This window comes from Leucopleurus acutus (genome assembly GCF_964270905.1).
Source record: "Leucopleurus acutus genome assembly, chromosome: 10".
In the NCBI taxonomy this organism is placed as follows: domain Eukaryota; kingdom Metazoa; phylum Chordata; class Mammalia; order Artiodactyla; family Delphinidae; genus Leucopleurus; species Leucopleurus acutus.
Window position 1 is genome coordinate 67,274,224 of NC_139153.1, and position 21,908 is coordinate 67,296,131.

General features: G+C 46.7%; 1 protein-coding gene across 1 annotated transcript in view; it reads left to right on the top strand.

Moving 5' to 3' along the window:
* Positions 1 to 21,908, top strand: part of PNPLA1 (patatin like domain 1, omega-hydroxyceramide transacylase) — a gene marked incomplete at both ends in the record, with an annotated part of 42,509 nt that overhangs the window by 10,035 nt on the left and 10,566 nt on the right. The window contains 4 exons of the mRNA XM_082847493.1: positions 14,454 to 14,686; positions 16,199 to 16,264; positions 17,210 to 17,419; positions 18,286 to 18,346. Of these exons, the coding sequence (XP_082703619.1) occupies positions 14,454 to 14,686; positions 16,199 to 16,264; positions 17,210 to 17,419; positions 18,286 to 18,346 (570 nt within the window). The remainder of the gene's footprint in view (positions 1 to 14,453; positions 14,687 to 16,198; positions 16,265 to 17,209; positions 17,420 to 18,285; positions 18,347 to 21,908) is intronic.

Genomic DNA, 21,908 nt, shown 5'->3' on the forward strand with positions numbered 1-21,908 from the left:
CTCCACTTTATGGTTGACTGTATTTAGACTTTGGAAGAGGAAGTGACTTGTTGGAAGTGGACCTCACTTAGGCCAGTGGTTTCCAAACTGTGTTCTGAGGAACCCCAGGGTTCCATGGGGGGCCAAGGTGGGGTTAGGAAGGCTGGAACAGGGGAGCAGGGAAAGGACACACATTGAAGTCCTGGACCCTTACCCCAGCTTCAAAGAGTACAACCCTGCTATTGTCCACTCTTTATAAAATTTCTCTTAAAGGAAGTGTTCCAATGATTTTTTTTGTCTGTGCCTCTCCTGATCTCCAATGATTTTATTCTTTTTCTTTTTAGTTTGAAAGCCACTGTTTGAGTCTAATCTACTTAGTGTGAAGACAGAGAAGTTGAGGACCGGATTCTGGCTGAATTTACAATGATAAAATAGACCATTTGTCCAGTCACTCATTCTAGGTCCTAGGGATCTAGCAGTGAACAAAACAGTCTGCCCTCATGAAGCTGACATTCTCTTCTTGAAATCAAGCCATAGAATAAATAAACATGCAGAAAAATATCAGTATGCACGCTCAAAGAAGAAAATAAAGCAGGCGAAGGGTGTGATGAATGATCAAAGGGCAAAGTTTCAGGTGGGCTGGGTGGCGAGGCCCACTCTGAGGCGGAAGGAAGGGTGGGAGGGCCACACACTCTGAGAGGAGAGTGTTCCAGGCTGTGAGCTCAGCGGGTGCAACAGCCCTGCACACAGATGTGCCTGCATTTTCAGAAGGAAGACAAGCTGTCTTTCCGGGCAGGAAGTGAGTTCCAAAAGGACCTTGCAAAGCACCTGCGCAGGCCAGACGACAAGTGGGGGCGCCTACCAAATGTGGGCACAGCCGGACCCGGCACGACTCCTCCCGTGGAGGCAGGGGATGCTACAGGTGTTTTGGTCTGCCTCCCATGCCTGGTTCAGTGCTGCCTTGGGCAGCTCCTGCCACCCCTCCTGAGGCCCCGGAGCCAAGGGTGGCTGAAGTTATTGTCATTGGCAGGTGGCTCAGGTGTGTTCTGGGTAGTGGACCCACTGGGGCCTCAGGGGCGGACGCTGGGAGGACAACACTGCCTCTGTGAGAACCGTGACTTTGGTGACTTCTTTCCTCAGTCATCCATATGCCTGTCTTTGTCACTCAGTTGAGGGACAAGACACTCCAGGGTTGATGGAGAACTCATATCCCAGGAACGAGGGGGACTGGGCTGGTGTTCCAGCTCTGCCACTAATCACTGTGGGTCCTCTGCCCACCAGTGACCTGCCTCCCCCTCAGTTTTCCTATCTGTAACTTGGGAGTGGGGACATATCCCTTGGACGTTACGGTGAGGGACAAAAGAAGTCATGGATGTGCCTGGCAGAGCGCCTAGCAAATATTCATCACAAAATATCTTTGACGAGTGAATGTTGAATAAATGGATCAACAAGTGAAAAGAAAATGATCTTGAAATAGAAAAGCATAGGTAATGCAGCAGGTAGGATGACATCTCTAGGATGTCATTACCTATGCTTGAAATAGAAAAGCATAGGTAATGACATCCTAGAGAAGTCATTAAACTTATTAAAACAGATTACTGGACTCCAACCTGGTCTGGTTAATTTTTTTTTTTTTTTTTTTGTGGTACGCGGGCCTCTCACTGTTGTGGCCTCTCCCGTTGCGGAGCACAGGCTCCAGATGTGCAGGTTCAGCGGCCATGGCTCACGGGCCCAGCCGCTCCACAGCATGTGGGATCTTCCTGGACCGGGGCACGAACCCATGTCCCCTGTGTCGGCAGGCAGGCGGACTCTCAACCACTGCGCCACCAGGGAAGCCCTGGTTAATATTTTTTAATACTTTAATTGTGAGCTCATCTGCACAAGGACTTGGTTTTTCTATGGGAATTCTGTGTGGCTTCGGCGGTGGAAGGATCATCTGAGCTGATTTGCTTTGGCCCTGGCCAGGCACCCAGGGTTATCAGCAACTCAGGACCAATTTTCATGATAATCACCCTGTAGGTTGTGTCAGTTCAAGCTCTAAACCACAGGTGATACAGGCTTGGGACTTTGCATTTTTATGGGAGACTTTGTGTTGTTTCACCCAGAGCCCTGCTCAGAGACAAGCCATTGGCATGTTTCATTGGCCCAGCAGCTGTTGGAGGGTCCCGGCTTTAAGCAGCATCTCAGTTCAACTGCCCCTCACACAGCCCAGAATGACAGGCCCTGTGGCTGCCAGTTTTTGGTCTAATAATCACAGCATCAGCTTTCTCTCTCATGGCACTGGCTTTCAGTTCCTTCTTCATTTCTGCTCTTTCTTTCTGTGAAGTCAACCATGTCTCATGATTTTATTTTATATCGTGCTCTTTGTTCTGGTTGTTGTTGTTGTTGTTGATGATGATGATGATGTTCCTAAAGCTGGAGAGGTTCCTTTTTAGCTTAACACTCTATTACCTGAGCTAGAAGTCTCTCCAAAGTTCTTTAAGACATGAGTAGAACCACCAGTTTTTCCTGTTGCGCGCGTGCGCGTGTGTGTGTTGCCCAGACATAACCTGAAGTTCAGCGCAGGCTGCTAGGTGCACTTTCAGAATCAAAATGTCCTCATCAAAAATCATTCCCGGAGTTCTTTATCTGCCTGAGATGACAGCGTTTTCTGTAGAATGAACTCTGCTCTGATTCACATCTTAATGTCACACTAATAATGCTATTTATCAGGCACTTGAAATGTGCCAGGTACTATGCCTAAAGCTTTGCATAAACCATTTACTTTTATCTTCTCACAATCCTATCAATTAGATACTATATTTATACCTCTTTTACAAAGTGGGAAACAGGTGTTCAGAGAGATTAGCTAACACGATGAGCCAAGACTGGAATCTTTCTTAATTTCTACATTTCTATATCCTCTCTAATCATGATTTCAGAATTGCTTTGCAAGCAACACCCCAGCTTTCCTACCAGACTCCATGGGCCAAGCAATCATTTGCACATTGGTTAAGAAAGTGAGATCAAATGACATGATGTATGCAAAAAAAAAAAAAAAAAAAACTTTTCGTAAAATGTACAGAAATGACATTGCTGGGTGGTGGTGGCTGTACCTCCTACTACTGTGATGGAATCAGTATCTTTCCGTTCACTGAAAGTAACTTGTATTTTACATGTTTAACCTCTCAAACCAAATGGATAAAAATTTATTTTACCCAAATGATTCTTTGGACTCAAGTAGAAGACAACTGAATGGAAAATCGGGTGATACTCTGAATGTGTTGGTTACACATTAGAAACATCTAACTATTTGGAAAGCAAGTCATGCAGGTGACCTATGTTGATTCATTCCTCTTAAAGCAGTATGTGTTAACTGAGCCCCTGCCGAGTGTCTAACAGCCTTGGTCGATCTATGTTTTTTTTTCACTTTTCTTTTTTGACCACATGGCATATGGGATCCTAGTTCCCCGACCAGGGATCAAACCTGTACCCCGTGCAGTGGAAGCACGGAGTCCTAACCACTGGACTGCCAGGGAATTCCCTGTTTTTTCTTTCTTTCTTTTTTTTCTTCTTACTTTAATAATAATTAACTTGTTATTCTGGAATAATGATAGATTTACAGAAAAGTTGCTGAGATAATACAGATAGCTCCATACATCCTTCACCCAGTTTCCCCTAATGTTACCATCGTATATAACCACAGTACATTTGCCAACCTTCAGACATTAATATCGGTACCTTAGTATTAACTATAGGTTTCACCAATTTTTCTACTGATGTCCTTTTTCTGTCCCAGGATCCAATCCAGCATCCCACACTACATTTGGTGGGTCCATTTTTAGTCCAGCTCACTTAGAGAGTATTAAAATAGCGATGTTTTCTTTGCTTCTCTTTGGGATCAAATTCTAATTCCATTTCTAATTCTACAGGGAAAAGAAGCAGACAAATGATAAACAAATCTCCAGGCTGGTTTGACTCTCATTTGAATTAGGAGTTGACTCACCAATCCTGAGGGTAACTCACCTCTGTCCTCCTGAGATCAACACGTAAAGAAAAAGCTCCTCTTCAGCCCTGGCTCAGGGTCTCGTGTCCATTAATGGGGGGCAAGAGTTAGGACCAGGCTTGACAGAGCAAACTGCTCAGTCAAGCCCCAAGTCCGGCTGAGTCACTGAAGAATTCCACCTTCCTGCACCAGCTGGGAAGAGTCCCAGCAGTCCAATAGAGAAGATACTCTTTGATCTCCTCCTTCAGTTCATTCATTCTTTACCATTCATTATTAATTTATTCAGCAAACATTTATTAAGTCCCTACAGTGTGCCAGGTACTGAATTAAGTGCTGGGGATATAACAGGAGCAAAACAGAAATATGGAACATTAAATAGTTCTTTAATTTATTCTTGAATACCTACTAAGTGTTCAACACAGAGCTAGGTTTGGCCACCCCTCGAGGTATCTTAGTTCCCCGACCAGGGATCGAACCCATTCCCCCTGCAGTGGAAACACGGAGTCTTAACTACTGGACTGCCAGGAAAGTCCCAGGAGAAGGGTGTTCTTGATACAGGTCCTGTCCTCAAGGAATGCGCTAGCCAGAGAGACAGGACAAACCACTGAAGGCAGCCTGAGATAAATGGTGCAGCTGGTACGGGGAAAGAGAGAGCTGACAGCAAGGGTGATCAGGGAAGGCTTTAAGGAGAAAGCCCAGATCTTAAGCTGGGCTTTATGGTGAAGTCTGCATAGATAGTAAAAAATAAATAAGTAAATAGAAGTTGTGTAGCAGGAAGAAAAGCAGGATTGTGCACTTTGTGTATACTGGTGAGAGAAGAGATTGGCCTGGCTTGGGAAGGGTCTCTGGGTGTGCAGACAGAGGAACATATGTTTGAAGATGTGATTTGAGTTCTGTTGCTCTAAAGAGAGTCTTCCTGTCTCCCAGGGACATCTGAGCCCTTAGGAGATATGCCTAAACTAAACCCTAGAAAGGCGGATCCCAAGAGCCTTTGCAGAGCCACCCTGCTCCCCCTACCTCACTGTGGGAACTGGAGGCTCTGGAGTTGAAGGGCGTGTCCCTGGTGGAGGCAGTGAGCTGTGGTGGAAAGAACACTGGCTTTGGGGCCCTCAGGGGTTGGAGGCCTTGCTCTGCTGTTTTCCAGTGTGTGACCGTAGCCAAGCTACTGGCTGAGCTTCTGTTTCCTCATCTGTAAAGAGGAGATAGCCACAGTACCTACCTCAAAGGGGTGTCATGAAGATTACATGAAACTATGAGGCCTCAGAACCTGGCACAGCACCTGGCACCAAGGAGGTACCAAAGAGTGGTAGCCAGTAAGAGCAGTAAACAGCTGGTGGGACCAAAACCTGTGGTTCCATGAGAACTTCAAGACTCATGTAACACAGGCGGAGGTATATGTAGGTAGGTAGGTAGGTAACAGACCCCACCAACTAAAGTCTTGGACAGCTGGGGCAGTGAATACTGCCAGTCAGCAGAAATGAACTTCAACTCTCAGTGGTTCTGAAAGAGGGAGGCATGGGCATTCCTCTGTAGTGGTGCATTAATTTGGGCAAATCTCAAATGAGGAGATGCTCTGAGATGGTCTTTTCTCTTTATAGCAGAGGCTCACCTGGAGGTCCCCTGACCACATACACACAAACACACACACACATATACACTAAAACTGTAGGGTGACTAGTTCACAACATTTGCATTATCCCAGTGTCCCCTCAGTAGTTCAGGGAGAGTCTGTAGGGTAGGACAGGCTACAGCCTGGAGGCGCGCAGTATTGGTTTATACCTTGGAGCAGAATCCCGAATGGACTTCTGAGTCCACCAAAGAAAACAGAGAGAGAAGAGCAGGGGCAATGGTCCTGAGAACTTTGTGAGGTTCCAGAGAACTTTCTAGATACATTCTCTCTGCCTGTTTCATCTCAAGGTAATCAGTAGATCCTTCAGTGGAAAGTTGTGGAGATTGTGTCTAGATTCTGGGGGAGAGGCACATGGGGGCTGAGTGAGGCCCCAGGCCCTGAGAAAAAGCTCCGAGGGCACCTTGACAGGAATCCAGGTGAGGAACCAGTGGCAGGCACTGCTGTTTCCATGGCAACCTGATGTAAGATGATTTGAACGTTTTACACCAATTTTTTGGTAAACTCTTATGGTTAGAAAAAGGTCTCTCTGGAATATTGTTATTATCCATAAGAAGTTTTGTGGGGTTTTTTTGGTTTTTTAAGTGCTTACTAAGTCAGAATTGTTTTGCTTTTGGCTAAAGCCAATAATGCATTCAGAACAGAGAAGGAAAATGTGAGTTTTGTCATATATTCTAGTTCCAGTTTCTGCTACCATAGAGAGCATGACCTAGGGTATATCCGGCCTTTATTCATTTCTCCATTTAGCCAGCTAGGCAGCCACCCATTCAGCCATATTTATTGAGCTCAACCTTTATCCTGAGCTGGGTTTCTTGCCTGTAAAATGAGAGAATTAGTCTGGTTTAGTATTTTTGACCTAGGCTCCTAGATCCTTAGGAGTTTCAGGACTGCGCTTTCAGGGTCTACTTTCCTAGGGTTGGCTGGGGCGATTGGGCCTGAGACCCCACTTCTCTTCAACCCAGAACAGCCCTGTTTTTAGTTGTTTTGTAATACACATTAGGTTTTCACTTGAGATTTCTTTTTTTTTTTTTTAACATCCTTATTGGAGTATAATTGCTTTACAATGGTGTGTTAGTTTCTGCTTTATAACAAAGTGAATCAGTTATACATATACATATGTTCCCATATCTCTTCCTTCTTGCGTCTCCCTCCCTCCCACCCTCCCTATCCCACCCCTCCAGGCGGTCACAAAGCACTGAGCTGATCTCCCTGTGCTATGCGGCTGCTTCCTACTAGCTATCTATTTTACATTTGGCAGTGTATATATGTCCATGCCACTCTCTCGCTTTGTCACAGCTCACCCTTTCCCCTCTCCATATCCTCAAGTCCATTCTCTAGTAGGTCTGTGTCTTTATTCCTGCCTTACCCCTAGGTTCTTCATGACATTTTTTTCCCTTAAATTCCATATATATGTGTTAGCATACGGTATTTGTCTTTCTCTTTCTGACTTACTTCACTCTGTATGACAGACTCTAGGTCCATCCACCTCATTACAAATGGCTCAATTTCGTTTCTTTTTATGGCTGAGTAATATTCCATTGTATATATGTGCCACATCTTCTTTATCCATTCATCCGATGATGGACACTTAGGTTGTTTCCATCTCCGGGCTACTGTAAATAGAGCTGCAATGAATATTTTGGTACATGGCTCTTTTTGAATTTTGGTTTTCTCAGGGTATATGCCCAGTAGTGGGATTGCTGGGTCATATGGTAGTTCTATTTGTAGTTTTTTAAGGAACCTCCATATTGTTCTCCATAGTGGCTGTACCAATTCACATTCCCACCAACAGTGCAAGAGTGTTCCCTTTTCTCCACACCCTCTCCAGCATTTATTGTTGCTAGATTTTTTGATGATGGCCATTCTGACTGGTGTGAGATGATATCTCATTGTAGTTTTGATTTGCATTTCCCTAATGATTAATGATGTTGAGCATTCTTTCACGTGTTTGTTGGCAGTCTGTATATCTTCTTTGGAGAAATGTCTATTTAGGTCTTCTGCCCATTTTTGGATTGGGTTGTTTGTTTTTTTGTTATTGAGCTGCATGAGCTGCTTGTAAATTTTGGAGATTAATCCTTTGCCAGTTGCTTCATTTGCAAATATTTTCTCCCATTCTGAGGGCTGTCTTTTGGTCTTGTTTATGGTTTCCTTTGCTGTGCAAAAGCTTTGAAGTTTCATTAGGTCCCATTTGTTTATTTTTGTTTTTATTTCCATTTCTCTAGGAGGTGGGTCAGAGAGGATCTTGCTGTGATTTATGTCATAGAGTGTTCTGCCTATGTTTTCCTCTAAGAGTTTGATAGTTTCTGGCCTTACATTTAGGTCTTTAATCCATTTTGAGCTTATTTTTGTGTATGGTGTTAGGGAGTGATCTAATCTCATACTTTTACATGTACCTGTCCAGTTTTCCCAGCACCACTTATTGAAGAGGCTGTCCTTTCTCCACTGTACATTCCTGCCTCCTTTATCAAAGATAAGGTGACCACATGTGCATGGGCTTATCTCTGGGCTTTCTATCCTGTTCCATTGATCTATCTTTCTGTTTTTGTGCCAGTACCACACTGTCTTGATTACTGTAGCTTTGTAGTATAGTCGGAAGTCAGGGAGCTTGATTCCTCCAGCTCCATTTTTCGTTCTCAAGATTGCTTTGGCTATTCGGGGTCTTTGGTGTTTCCATACAAATTGTGAAATTTTTTGTTCTAGTTCTGTGAAAAATGCCAGTGGTAGTTTGATAGGGATTGCATTGAATCTGTAGATTGCTTTGGGTAGTAGAGTCATTTTCACAATGTTGATTCTTCCAATCCAAGAAAATGGTATATCTCCATCTGTTGGTATCATCTTTAATTTCTTTCAACAGTGTCTTATAGTTTTCTGCATGCAGATCTTTTGTCTCCTTAGGTAGGTTTATTCCTAGGTATTTTATTCTTTTTGTTGCAGTTGTAAATGGAAGTGTTTCCTTAATTTCTCTTTCAGATTTTTCATCAGTAGTGTATAGGAATGCCAGAGATTTCTGTGCATCAATTTTGTATCCTGCTACTTTACCAAATTCGTTGATTAGCTCTAGTAGTTTTCTGGTAGCATCTTTAGGATTCTCTATGTATAGTATCATGTCATCTGCAAACAGTGACATCTTTACTTCTTCTTTTCCGATTTGGATTCCTTTTATTTCCTTTTCTTCGAACAGAGGCTCCTTGGCTGAAAAATCGCTGCCCCGGAGGGTCTCTATGGACCTTCCAGTGGTGCAGTGGTAACACTGCAGCTTCAAGCCAATTTTTTTTCCAATCAGTGCCCTTGCAGTGTAGGATTTAGAAATAAAATGGTGAATAAATCACTTCCCCACCCCCCTCCCGCTCAGGGGCTCGCTGTCTCTGTGAGGATAAACTGAGATTACAAGTGTGAAAACCTGCTTGGGTAAACGACTGTTGTTAAGATAATACTAATAATAATGATCATAGTGGAGTCGGGCAGTCAAGATATACCCACAGGGAAATACAGCCTATAATTCAGCCTACAAGTAGGGATCAGGTAAAAGCAGTTGACTCCCAGGGTCTCCACACAGGGACTCGGAAAATTGCATGGCTTTCCTGGGAACGCGACTCTGCTCGCCAACGCCTCCACAGAGGCTGCCGAGCCCCCTGATTCCCTGGTGCCCACTGCTCCCGCAGGTGGGGGAGCAGGGCCGCAGTGAGAGGGGCCTCACGGTGATTGGCTGAACTGGAAGTTGTTGCTAGGCTACCAGTCCGAGGCAGACTGGGGCCTCTAGTCCCATCCTCCACTGCAGATTCATCCTGCACAGCCAATTTAATTCGGGCACCCTGTGAACGAGATCCCCAGCAGTTTAAATTGTCAGCTGTCAAGTGCCCATCTTTCTAGGATTTAACACTTAGCAAGAGGCTACGTGAGGGAGGGAAAGAGAAGCCCTGTTTTTACACTCTGGGTCACGTTGAATAGCTTCTTCTCTCTCTGGGCTGCAGTGTCCTCCCTTGATTTCTGGTTTCATTCATTTATTCATTATTCATGCATGCATCTATGTTTATTAAGTGCCTGCCATGTTCCATGCACTATATCAAGTGCTAGGGACAAAGGGATGAATGAGATGGAGACCATCCTTGCCCTCATGAAGGGGAAAACATTACGCACTTAAGCATATAAGTGAGATAAACACATTTCTATTTCTTTCCTTCCTCGTCAATGATTTTACTAAGCCCCCCTTTTCCCCTACTAAATCTGTAGGGTCCCCCAAGTTGACAGGGTAAGGAGTGCTGCTGCCAACCATGCCTAAACTACGTTACCCCTCACCCATACCCTTACCACTCCCTAAAACCGGGGTACATCCTCTCATCTCCACAGTGCTTTTACTTTGTTCTCTTGAACCCACAAGTGAGCCTGAGTGCACCTTTTTTTTAAAAAAATAAATTTATTTATTTATTTTTATTTTGGCTGCGTTAGGTCTTTGTTGCTGTGCATGGGCTTCTCTCTAGTTGCAGTGAGCGTGGGCTTCTCTTCATTGTGGAGCACGGGTTCTAGGCGCGCGGGCTTCAGTAGTTGTGGCACATGGGCTCAGTAGTTGTGGCTCACGGGCTTATTTACTCCGTGGCGTGTGGGATCTTCCGGGACCAGGGCTCGAACCCATGTCCCCTGCATTGGCAGGCAGATTCTCAACCACTGCGCCACCAGGGAAGCCCTGAGTGCACCTTGATAAAGATATGGGGCGGAGATCATTGTTCCCTGTTCAAATGAGAAAGCTGAAAGGCCAGAAACATCCAGAAACCCTGTCCATGGTCACATGGAGAATTACTGGCATAATCAGTATTGAGCACTTACTATGTGCCGGCTCTTAAAAAACTATCTTCCTCATAACAACCCAGTAAGGTAAGTATTATTATTATTCCCATTTTATAGGTGGCAAAATTGAGGCTGGAAGAAGTTATTTGACTTGCCAGTGGTGACCCAGATGGTATGTGGCAAAGCTGGGATTTGAACCAAATCTCCCTGGCTCCAAAGCCTGAGCTTTTTCCAAGAAATGGGTCTGGTCACAGAAAAGAGTCTCTGAGTGGCTGACACTGGAGTGGCTTCCACATGCCCTTCAAAACCTCCCGGTCCCAGGATCTTATTTAATTTCCTGCTGAAGTTCTTGGCACACATTTATCAATATAGTTAACTCTGTTATCTATCCATCTATCTGTGATGATCTTGTCTTCAAGTTTTTATTGGGTAATTAAGTCAAGTAACTCTTCCCTCTAAGCATCTCTATCGCCTGCTTTGTTGGGTTTGTATTTTCCTTTGTTCACATACTGAACAAACACCAAGCACCCACCAAGTGCTGTGGGAGGCTTAGTGGGTGTAGGTGAATGGGGCCCATCCCTCCCCTTGAGGAGTTCCCAGCTTAGAGCAAAGTTTCTGAAGGGTCTTCCATGGGCAAAGTGCAGTGATAGGCCATGGAGAGAGGAGGACCACAAACACCTGCCCTCAGAGAATCTCCTGGTTTGGGGAGATAGACCTGCAATTAGATAATAGAAAGGTGTGAAAGGAGGTGGGAGGGAGCAGAAGTGGATGTGGTAAGTGTGGGCTGGGGGTGGGAGCAGCCCGCCTTGAGTTCCCACAGTGCTGCTCTTAAATCCCAACTTGCTCTGGCCACTGTGGGATACTGTGTCTCAGAGCCCAGCAGCCTGCAGCTTGGAAGGAGGCCTTTAAACGGGAGAAGGTGCTGGAAAGAACAGAGTTGCGTAAAGAAACAAGCTAAATTTATCCCTCCTGGTAGACCCCCAGCAATTGCTATGCTTAACACCTGACTTTCTATCAACAGAGACTTGTTTAACCAGAAGATTAGTTGTTTTTCTCTGAGAAGGAGACAGAGAGAGAGGGGAAGAGAGAGAGAGAGAGAGAAAGAGATAGAGACTCTGAAGACAGAGATGCACAGAGAGACACCTGAGGAGAAGCAAGGAGAGACAGAGGTAAAGGCATCCTTTGGTACACAGCCCCAGTGAGCAGCAGGGAAGAATACTAAACTGGGCACCTGAGTGGGAGAAATCAGGCAATCTCCCACCCACTTCCTCCCTGTCTACCTTGCTAATTTCCAGATAGCACCATTTTTCAGATGTAAGTATATAGGAGATGTCTGTGTTATCTTGGCCACTGCTTTGTCCCTGTCACCCGCTACCATCCCTATATAGCTGAGAGTTGACTGTAAGTGGGTAATATACAAAAGCAATGATTTAAGTAAGTTTTATAAGACTAAATATGCATGCCTTTGACCTAACATTCCCACCTCCAGGAATTTATCCTACAGAAAGTAATTAAGGACACAGGCAAAGAATTTAGCAAGAGACTATTCATTGCAGCATTGTTTAGAAAAGCAAGGAAACTAAATAGCCAACCCTGTTGGGGACCTGCTCAATAAATAATGGTATAACCTTACAATAGCTGTCCATACTGCCTGTAAATTGGGTTATAAATGGTTACTTATTGATGTGGAAAGACATGATTTATTAGGTGTAAAAAGCAAGTTACAAAATAGTGTATACAGTATGACTCCATATAAGTATTCTTATAAGTAAGAATAAATATAAAATATATAATCTAGGAAGACATATACCGAATGTTAATCTCTAGGTGGAGGGATTCTAAGACATTAAAATTTTTTTCTTTTTGCTTATCTGCATTAAAAAAAATTTTTTTTTCCCACAATGAACATGTATTTCTTGTGCAATGAGAACAAATTTCCTTCCAGTGGTCCCAGGAAGCGCCTCCTGCTGGGAGTCCAGGAGTGTACGGGCAAGCTGAATCAGGTGCTCCTGGCTCTGAGGCATTGTGGGAAAGGCCACCAACCCTTGTGAGGCCACTTCAAGCTGCTCATTAAGAATTTCCAAAACAGCCAGTCCCCACCCTGTTTCCACTCCCCATCCTGACTGGTCTTGCGGGCAAGAACTCAATGACCCAACACCTTGGTATCAAAATGCTCAGTTGCTTCATAACCTACTGGGGGGTTGGCTGCTGCCCTCCCTTGAGGCAAAACAGTTTGTACAAGTTGGTGCTTGGTAAAGCTAACCTTGCTAAAACTGCAGGGCCTTCCCAGTTAGCCAGGAGCACCCTCCCCTGTAAGGGAGTGATGGCTAAGACGCTGTGTTGATCAGGTCTACTGCCTCTACTACACAGAGGCAGTTGTGATTCTGAATGTTGGAGAGAAAAAGCCATCACCATGGCAACCCAGGCTGCTCAGCCTCTGCGATCAGTCCAACACTCAGGGAAAGAAGGTGGAGTCTGGAGTCAGAACAAATACTGCCTGGCTGTCTGACCTCGGGTAGGACACTTAGCTTCTCTCTGCCTCAGCTTCTACATCTATAAAATGATACTGAAGTTCCTTATCCTACCCGCTCCCCGGATTAATGAGGAATAATCTGTAAATGGTAAAATGCAAGAGGAGTAGAGCCTCCCTAGCTTTGGTTTGTCCCCAGATTGCTCTGTGTGACCTTGGGCAAATCACTTAAACAGTTCTGTGCTTCAGATGCTCTGTTTGTAAACAGGAAAGTAACGTGCACTGTGATGGCTTCTCAGATTCATTGTCAGGTGCCCATGAGAATCCCAGAATCTCAGGGTTGGAAGGAATCTTAGCCCTTACCACCCATGCAGGAATCCCTTTGATAAGTTCTCTGACCGAGGTACTTGTCCTGCCTCTGCTTGGTTACCTCCAGTGGCAAAGAGATCATGACTGCACAACTTCCCAGGTAGCTCTCACTGCATGACACTAATTGTAAGAAAGTTCTTCTGTATATGATGTTTTACAATTAAATATTTGTTTAAAAAATAAGCAGTTCTTTTCAGAGCTATTTCTGCTCCTGATTTTCCCAGTGGGTTTGCACAAGGTAGAAATTAGCAGCAATTGGCCAGAGGCAGGTACAGTCCCAGCTCTGAAAGCTTTTAGCTTACTGTAACAGAAGGAGTATGGGTTCCGGGGTCACACACTCTAGGTTAAAATCCCACTTTGTACACTTACTAGATGGTTGACCTTGGGCAACTTATATTAGCTCTCAGAACCTTAGTTTCCTGATCAGTAAGATGAGGATAGAAATACCTACCTCACAGTATTGCTGTGATAGCACTTCTTACTAAGCTTACAACTCTAACTTCCCTGGTAGAATTCTGGGGAATGTGGGGGGCAGGTGGGTTACACCTTCCTCTGCCAGCCCCTGGACAATGCATCTGCCCTCCAAGCCCCATCTGGCACGTGTAGGCCCTCATGTGCCCAGGCTGTGCTCCTCTCAGAAGGAGACAGAAGGTTCACCTCGCCCTCCTGGGAACCCCTGCAGCACAGCCTTGGGTCTGTAATTTAGGGCCTTCTCCCTCTCAGGCCTGTACCAGGGGCCATAAAAGGAAGATGATGCAATGGCTTCAAGACCAAGTTCACCACTCCCTGTAACTCCCCTGCCTCAAGGTCAGCAGCCCCACAGACTTTGCCAGCACTAAGCAAGCATCCCAGGGTGTCACTTGGTGAAGGCTTTCAGCCATATTTAATGGGAATCTCATATGGGGCCAAAAGCCTCTAAGACTCGAAAGAATGCAGTCTGGTGGTGGACTTCAGGCATGGTGATAGGGAAAGCTATCTGGGGTAGAAAAGTGGTCCTCTGCCCTCAACAGGAAGGAGTCAGGACGCCTGACTAGCTGTGGGCTCTCTGGAGCCAGTGACTTCCTTCCTCCGTGCCTTGCTTTCCTTGTGTGCAGAATGACAGGTTGATGCCTGAGACCTTCCCTGCGTCAGAATTATAGGGTTCCCCATTTGTTGGATGCAGGATGAGATGCGAAATCGCCCTTGACCTCTTTTTGCCACGGGGGCCGCTGAGCTCCCACTCCTCTCTGCTTCCTCCACAGATGAGTACCTCCGAGTCCTCAGTGTGGGTGTGGCCGAGGTGAAGAAATCCTTCTTGGGGCCCTTGTCCCCGTCCTGTAAGGTGGTGCAGATGATGAGGCAGTTTCTGTACCGGGTCCTGCCTGAGGACTCCTACAAGGTCGCCACGGGGAAGCTCCACGTGAGCCTCACCCGGTTCACGGATGGAGAGAGTGTTGTGGTTTCAGAATATACATCCAAGGAAGAGCTCATCGAGGCAAGGGGGCGGGACCTGGGAATAAGGGAGGGGGCGGGGCTAGGAATAAGGGCGGGGCCAGGGAGTGGGGGCAGAGCCCAGGGAGTTGGGACAGGAAAGGAGAGGCTGGCCCTGCTTCTCTTGACGGGCCTCTGGGATGGTCCACTTGTCTGCCTCACTTCCTTCCTTCTGCTTTCTGCCCCCCTAGTTTTTCCCTCCCTTCACCCTCCTGGCATCTATCTCTCTGTGGCAGGCACGCTGTTAGACAAGATGGACACAGAGAAGCCAAAAACTAATCAGACTTGCTCGCCATCCTACAGTTCAGCACTCAGAGTCTGCCTCCTTTTGCCTCTGTCTTGCCCTCTGCTCTAATCCTGCAGCTTCTCAGAGGCCCATTTGTATTACCAACAGAGGTCCCATGGCTCCTCTAGGGCCTGGACTTCAGTGTTTCCCCACTAAATTACTCCCAGTTTGTGGGAACAGCTTCCCTCCGCCCCCTCCCTTCCACTGGTCCTTGATAAAAAGGACTGTTATCACTAAACGGGTTAACACTTAGGAAAGGGGATTCTGACAGTGCATTGTTCTAAGCTCACTAATATACATTTTAGTTATGACTTATTATTGCTGGAGAGTGCTGTGGTTATGTCCAGTTTTCTTTCAGGGCAAGAGTTGAGCTGCATGACCCTCCACCCATATTTCCAATCCCCTCCCCTCCTCTGAATACAAGACCCTCGCCACCCATCCTCACATCCCCACACTGGCATGGCCTTGACCCTGGGGGTTGGGGATGAATAGGCAGGGACATGGATACCTCCTCCAGCTACCTCATGTCCCCTGGGTTTATTAGCACCCAGCTCTTCAAGACTTTTCTCTCCCCAGCCCTCTCCCACCACCTCCCACTCTTACCCATGCCAACCAGAGCAAATCACACAAAGCAGGCCTCTGTGTCTGCACCTGCCGTGCCTCCTGCCTCGTGCCGGATGCCCTTCCCTCCTTCCCACCCCACTTCACCTGCTTGGTGAGACTCCAGCCACTCCTGCCAGGGAACTTTCCTTCATCACCTGCCTGCCTTGCAACCCCTGGGTTGGGTGCTTCTTCTTTGGGACCACGATGCCCATGCTTACCTCCATCACAGCACCTGTCACCCCATGTACTGTCACCTAATTGCTTGGTCCCCCTCTGAGCATTCCCAAGGGTGGGCATCTCACCCTCCTTTGATTCCAGGCCCAGGCCAGACACACATTAATGGTTTTTGAATCCCATTGGATTCATGGAAATTTGGTGCTAGAAGGAGCCCTGCAGATCATTGAGGCCACTCTCTCCCTTTAAAACTGAGACATCCGGCCCAGCCTGACCAAGTAGGTTACCAAGGATCCAGCCAGGAGCTGAACCTGGGGCTCCACTTCCCAGGGCAGTGACTCCACCTTGGGTTTAAGAAGGGCCAGGCTGATGGTGTCCCAGATGCCCGCAGGTGATCCCTCCCCACCCAGCCCCCAGGCCTTGGGCATCTCAACCCTGTCCTCTCCCCCACAGGCCCTGTACTGCAGCTGCTTTGTCCCTGTGTACTGTGGCCTCATTCCTCCAACTTACCGCGGCGTGGTAAGTACCTCAGTGCGGGAAGGCAGGTGAGCTGGGATCCAGGGGTGCCTCAGGGCCACTGTGACCCACATTTGGGAGGAATGGTCTCAGAATTCAGTGGGAAGACCAAGAATTGAAAAGGTCCTTGTGGTTTCCTACTCAGAATTCCCAGCGTAGATAGATTTCTGGGGCTTTAAGAAGACCTTCTCCCCCTAAGTTGGGCTTCTCTCTGGACCCACCAACACATTACTGAACCCAGCAAGTCAAGCTTCCACAGGTTTGCCAGATTTCCCCAGTAGGAAAATCCGGTAGGTCTGAGACTCTGTACCTCTAATCAACTTCAGCTGACGCCAGTGCTGCTGGTCCACGGACAGCACTCTGAGTGGGAAGATTTAACCCGTGCCCTCTCCTCATTTTATGTATAGAGAAAATGAGATCCAGAGATTACGAATCAGCTAGTAGATGGACCCCCGTACTGCATGTCATTCATTTAATTCGCAGGCATCCAGAGGGTTAGAGCCTCAGTATCTGTGATCCTTTGCTCACAGCTGAGGAAACAGAAGCCGCAAGAGGGCAAGGGACTTGAGGGTGGACACAGGGTGGTCAGGGGTGCTCTGGAGGGTGTTGAGGGTGTCTGACCTCAACAGAGGGAGGCAGCTTGGACCCAGGGCAGTCTGGAGGAGGGATGTTTCACAACCCCTCAGACCCACCATATGTGCACCTTCTCAAACGGCCCTGTGGATGAGTTCCTTTCCCCGGCCCTGCCCTCAGCTGTTAAGGGACTCCACGAGGGGTAACGTGACAGGGAAGCATTCGTTCCTGCTTCATCCAGGGTATGGATGCCCCCGGACCTTGGCATCAAAGCTTCTCCCAAGGGACCTATTTCTTTGCTCTCCCCGAGTGGGGGAGAGGACCTATGACCCCAGATGAGCATTTCTCACTCTGCCTCCCCCCTCCGCCCTGCAGCGGTACATCGACGGGGCCTTCTCGGGCATGCAGCCCTGCTCCTTCTGGACGGACTCCATCACCATCTCCACCTTCAGTGGTCAGCAGGACATCTGCCCGCGGGACTGCCCCGCCAACATCTGTGACTTCCGCATATTCAACTGCTCTTTCCAGTTCTCCCTGGAGAACATTGCCAGGATGATCCATGCCCTGTTCCCCCCAGACCTGGTGGTAAGAGACAGGAGGGACCTGGGGGGTGGGCAAGGAGAGCCGGAAAGGGTGATGGGGTCTGGAGTGGGATGGGGGAGCCAATGAGGCCCATTTGGTCCATCTCAAACGATCCCTTAAACTTCCTCCTAAAGCTGTATCCCGGCCTTGCTGCCAGCTGGGTATGTGAGCTTGAACAAGGGCCCTAAGTGCTCCCAACCTCAATTTTCTCCCCTGTAAAGTGAGATGATCTCAGAACCACTGATAGCAATGTTGTCTGAACTCTCCCATTTTGACATACAATGTGGGTTCAACAAACTATGGCCCAGGGGCCAAATCCCGCATATGACTTGTTTTTATACAGCCTGTGAGCTAAGAATGGACTTTCTATTTTTAAAGCATTGTTTTAAAAAAAAAAAAAACCAAGAAGAAGAAGAAGTGACAGAGACTATATGTGGCCTACGAAGCCCCAAATATTTACTGTTTGGCCTTTTACAGGAAAGGCATTGTGGGCAGTATCTGCTGTAATCCTCCAGCATCCTCTGTGATAGATACTGTTTTATTCCCATTTTACAAGTGAAGAAACTGAGGCTGTGAGAGGTTACATTCACCCAGCCACCCAGCCAGTAAGTGGCAGCACTGGGATTTGAACCCAGTCTCCAAATGCTGCTCTTTATACTGTCCAAATGCACCTTCTCTGGGCCGCACCCTCTCCGGTCCAGGGGAAGCTGATGATCAGCTGTTCTTAGCAGGTACTGAAGGATGGGCACATTTTGAAAAGCTCATCATATAAAGCTTAAGAGCAATGAAAGCAACTGCTTTGGAAGAGGGGACTATGGGTCTCTCTGTTGCTACAGCCTTAGTTATTTTCCTGGTGCCCCTCCTTGCAGATCCTGCACGATTATTACTACAGAGGGTACGAAGATGCTGTTTCGTACTTGAGGCGGCTGAGTAAGTACTATGTGGTGCCCCGAGGAAGAGGAGGAAAGTGGGGCAAAGACAGGAAGTAGAAGGGCTGGATAGAGGAGCATCTCCCCCCAGTTTGTGAACTGGAGGTGCTCTTCACCCAGGAGAGCTGGAAATGGGCAGAGGGACCTGACAGCCTTCATTGTCCAGATGTTACTGTGGCCAGAAATTAGGACCACTGTGGAAAAGGGGCTTTAGGTTAACTGATGGGACAGTGTCTAGGGCTTTTGTACAAATGTATTTCTGAATTTAAAAACTATGCTTAGGAAATACATAGCTCATATCTCCCTGGAGCATTCCATTCTCATATCATTACATTTTCTTGCATTTTATTCTCTTTCCAATGAAACAGTATTGTTAATGTAGAACTAGATGTGACTAGTTTATGTTTGTGTGAGACTTTTGAGTGACATATTGATCAGCAAATGAGAGAGAAGAGCCCTTGCCCTAAGTTGGGTTGGAAAGCATGGTCCCACCCCTGTGTATCCTCTGTGTATTATCTGGGTGGGAGGAAGATTCCAAAGGCATACACTACACACGCTAACTCCATGAAGGCCATGCAAACATCTTTGTTAAAAGGAAAGAAAAAATGCTTTTCTATATTTAGAATTAATTCCATAGAGCATATTTCCAGAAAAAGGGGATTTCTGGATTAAAGGGTTTACCTAATGTTATATAATAAATTTTTTTCCTTGTTGCCATATGGTCTTTGTAACTGGCTTTTTGGCACCTGTTTAATATTCCATCACAATTGTACAGAATACTTTGATCATTCTTGGGTTTCCAAATGTTCACTATTATAAACAATGCTGTGGTGAACTTTTTGTGTATGTAGTTTAAAAAATATGCTTAAGGAGTGAGATTAAGGGGTTGAATGAGGTTTTTCTCATAGGATATGTACACTTTTTTTCTTCAAAATTGCTTCCTGCTGGGACTTCCCTGGCAGTCCAGCGATTAAGACTCCGTGCTTCCACTGCAGGGGGTGCAGGTTCAATCCCTGGTTGAGGAACTAAGATCCTGCATGCTGCGTGGTGCAGCCAAAACATTGCTTCCTGCTTTCCTAAGCTCCGCTGTCCTAACTCTTTACTTTCTCCTGGGTCCATTCTCCCGACTAGTGGGGTAGGGAGCAGGAGCACAGGACGGAGAGAATGTGGCTCTGGAGGCCAGGAGCCCTGGGCCAGGATCCCCATCCCCCAAGCTGTGTGAGCTCCAGGAAATCACTCTCCCTCTCTGAGTCTTAGTTCCAAATCTGTAAAAAGGGTTTAGATCCTGGTTTTTGACACACCAACTACGTGACCTTGAGCAAGTAATTCATCTCCTGGGGCCTGTTTTCTCATCTGTACAAGGTGGCTGATGGTGGAACCTACCTCTGAGTTTTATTCCTAGCCACGGTCAATCCAGTCCACTGCCCCCTCTGACCTCTCTGCAGACAGACTCCTCCTAACCCTGACTGTCCTCTGACAACTGCCCCATCTTCCACATTTTCACAGGCGACAGCTGTGAAGCCGAGCCCCCAGTGTCCAAAAGGAGGACGACCTGAGGGTGGGGGGTGGTGGAGATGAGGTCTCACCTACAGAGCTTAGGGAATAGGAGGGTCTGGCTAGGGCCTGTGGTCCTTTCTGCCCCAGGTGGGGAGCCCCTCCATTCTTTCCTCAGTGATGGTGTATATCGAGGGCTTGAGGTTTGGGGAGCCCCTGATTTGGTTCTTGGATCTCGGAGCAGACACCAATTCCCTGCCCCAGGAAATCCCGCTACACCTCAGATTGCATCCTGGCTACCTGGCTGCCTCCATACCTGTCTCTTGCCTAGAACTTTTCCTTTCTCTTCCTCTCAGGGCAAGCCCTGGGAAGACTTACAAAGTGGGCTGTTAAGCATCTCTAGTCTCCCCCGTTTCTCAGTAGCCCCTTACCCTCTCACCCTCCCCGCTTCCACCCTTAGCTGGTGTGGACATTTTCACAGGTATGAACGGCAGTCTTAAACCCAAGGATGAAACTCTAATAGTAGCATTGCAGGCATCCACTCCTGAATTGGGGCAGTATATGGAGGATGGCAGGTTTTCCCCAATGGCCCTGGAATCACTCCAAGTAGGAACAGACACAACTCATAAGGGAGAAAAAAACTCGTGCTGGCTGCCAGCTGTTTTTGCTTCCTCTCCCAATTTGCAAATGTGTGTGGCGCTTTCTCAGTGCAAGTTTCAGCTCCAGCACCTAAATCCTCTTGGGTTTGGTGGGCCTGGAGTTTTCTCCCGGCACCAGATGCAAGCAGGAAATACTGACACAGCCTGAGAAATCCCCACCTACCATCTGGGAACGGAAAACGGAAGTCTGCTCCAGCCTCCTGCCTGCTTTCTGAAAGGGGGTCAGCTCAGGTAGGAAGCCACACCTGCAAGGTGTCACCCTCAACTCCTCAGCTCACATCCTGGCATGCTCTTTCTCCTCCCTCCTAAGGGTTCACATCTACCTAATTATTCCTGCCACCAGGTGAGCCTCCCTCTCCATCCTTGGTCTCCCCTGACAGCAGCCTTCTACCAAAGGGAAGGACACTGCTTGCTGGCATCCTTGAAAATCCACATTCCCCACACAGACACATGTACATGGTGAGGTTGGAGCTCAGAGGATGCCATGTCTGAAATATCCATCCCATATCCAGCCATGCCCGGCCAAACTGACCTTCCTCCCTCCCTTCCTCCCACTCACAATTGGGTGAGTTTTGACACAGACACAGACACACAGACACAGACACACACACCTGCGAAACCAGCACCACAATCAAGATAGGGAACAATCCATCATGCCTGAAGTTTCCTCATGCCCCTTTGGGATCCCTCCCACCTTCCCTCATCCCACCATCCCCAAGCAAACCCTGATGTCTTCCTGTCATTATAGATTAATTTGCATTTTTAGAGTTTTTGATAGATGAACTCTTATAGTATGAACTCTTTTTTGTCTGCATTCTTTCACTCAGCATAATTATTCTGAGATTCACCCATGTCATTGCATGGTATAAATAGTTCATTCCTTTTTGCGTTCCAATCCACTGTATGAATGAATATACCACAGTTCATTTATCCATTCACCTGTTAATGGGCATTTTAGTTGTATCCAATTTGGGGCTGTTATGAATAAAGCTGCTATGTACATTCATGCATGAATTTCTGTATGAACAAATTCTTTCATTTCTCTTGGGTAAATACCCAGGAATGGAATGACCCAATCATATGGTGGATGCATGTTTAATATGTAATGTGTATATGTCTACAAATATATGTATAACATATAATATTTTAATATAAAATGTAATGTATTTAATTGTAGTAAAACACACATAATATAAAAGTTACCATCTTAGCCATTTTAAGTGTACAATTCAGTAGTGTTAAACATACACTGGTGTGCAACCAATCTCCTGAACTTTTCCATCTTGCAAAAATGAAACTCTATACCCATTAACCAACTCTCCTTTTCTGCCACCCCCTAGACCCTGGCAACCACCATTCTATTTCTATGAGTTTGAATACTTTAGGTACCTCATGTAAGTGGAATCATAA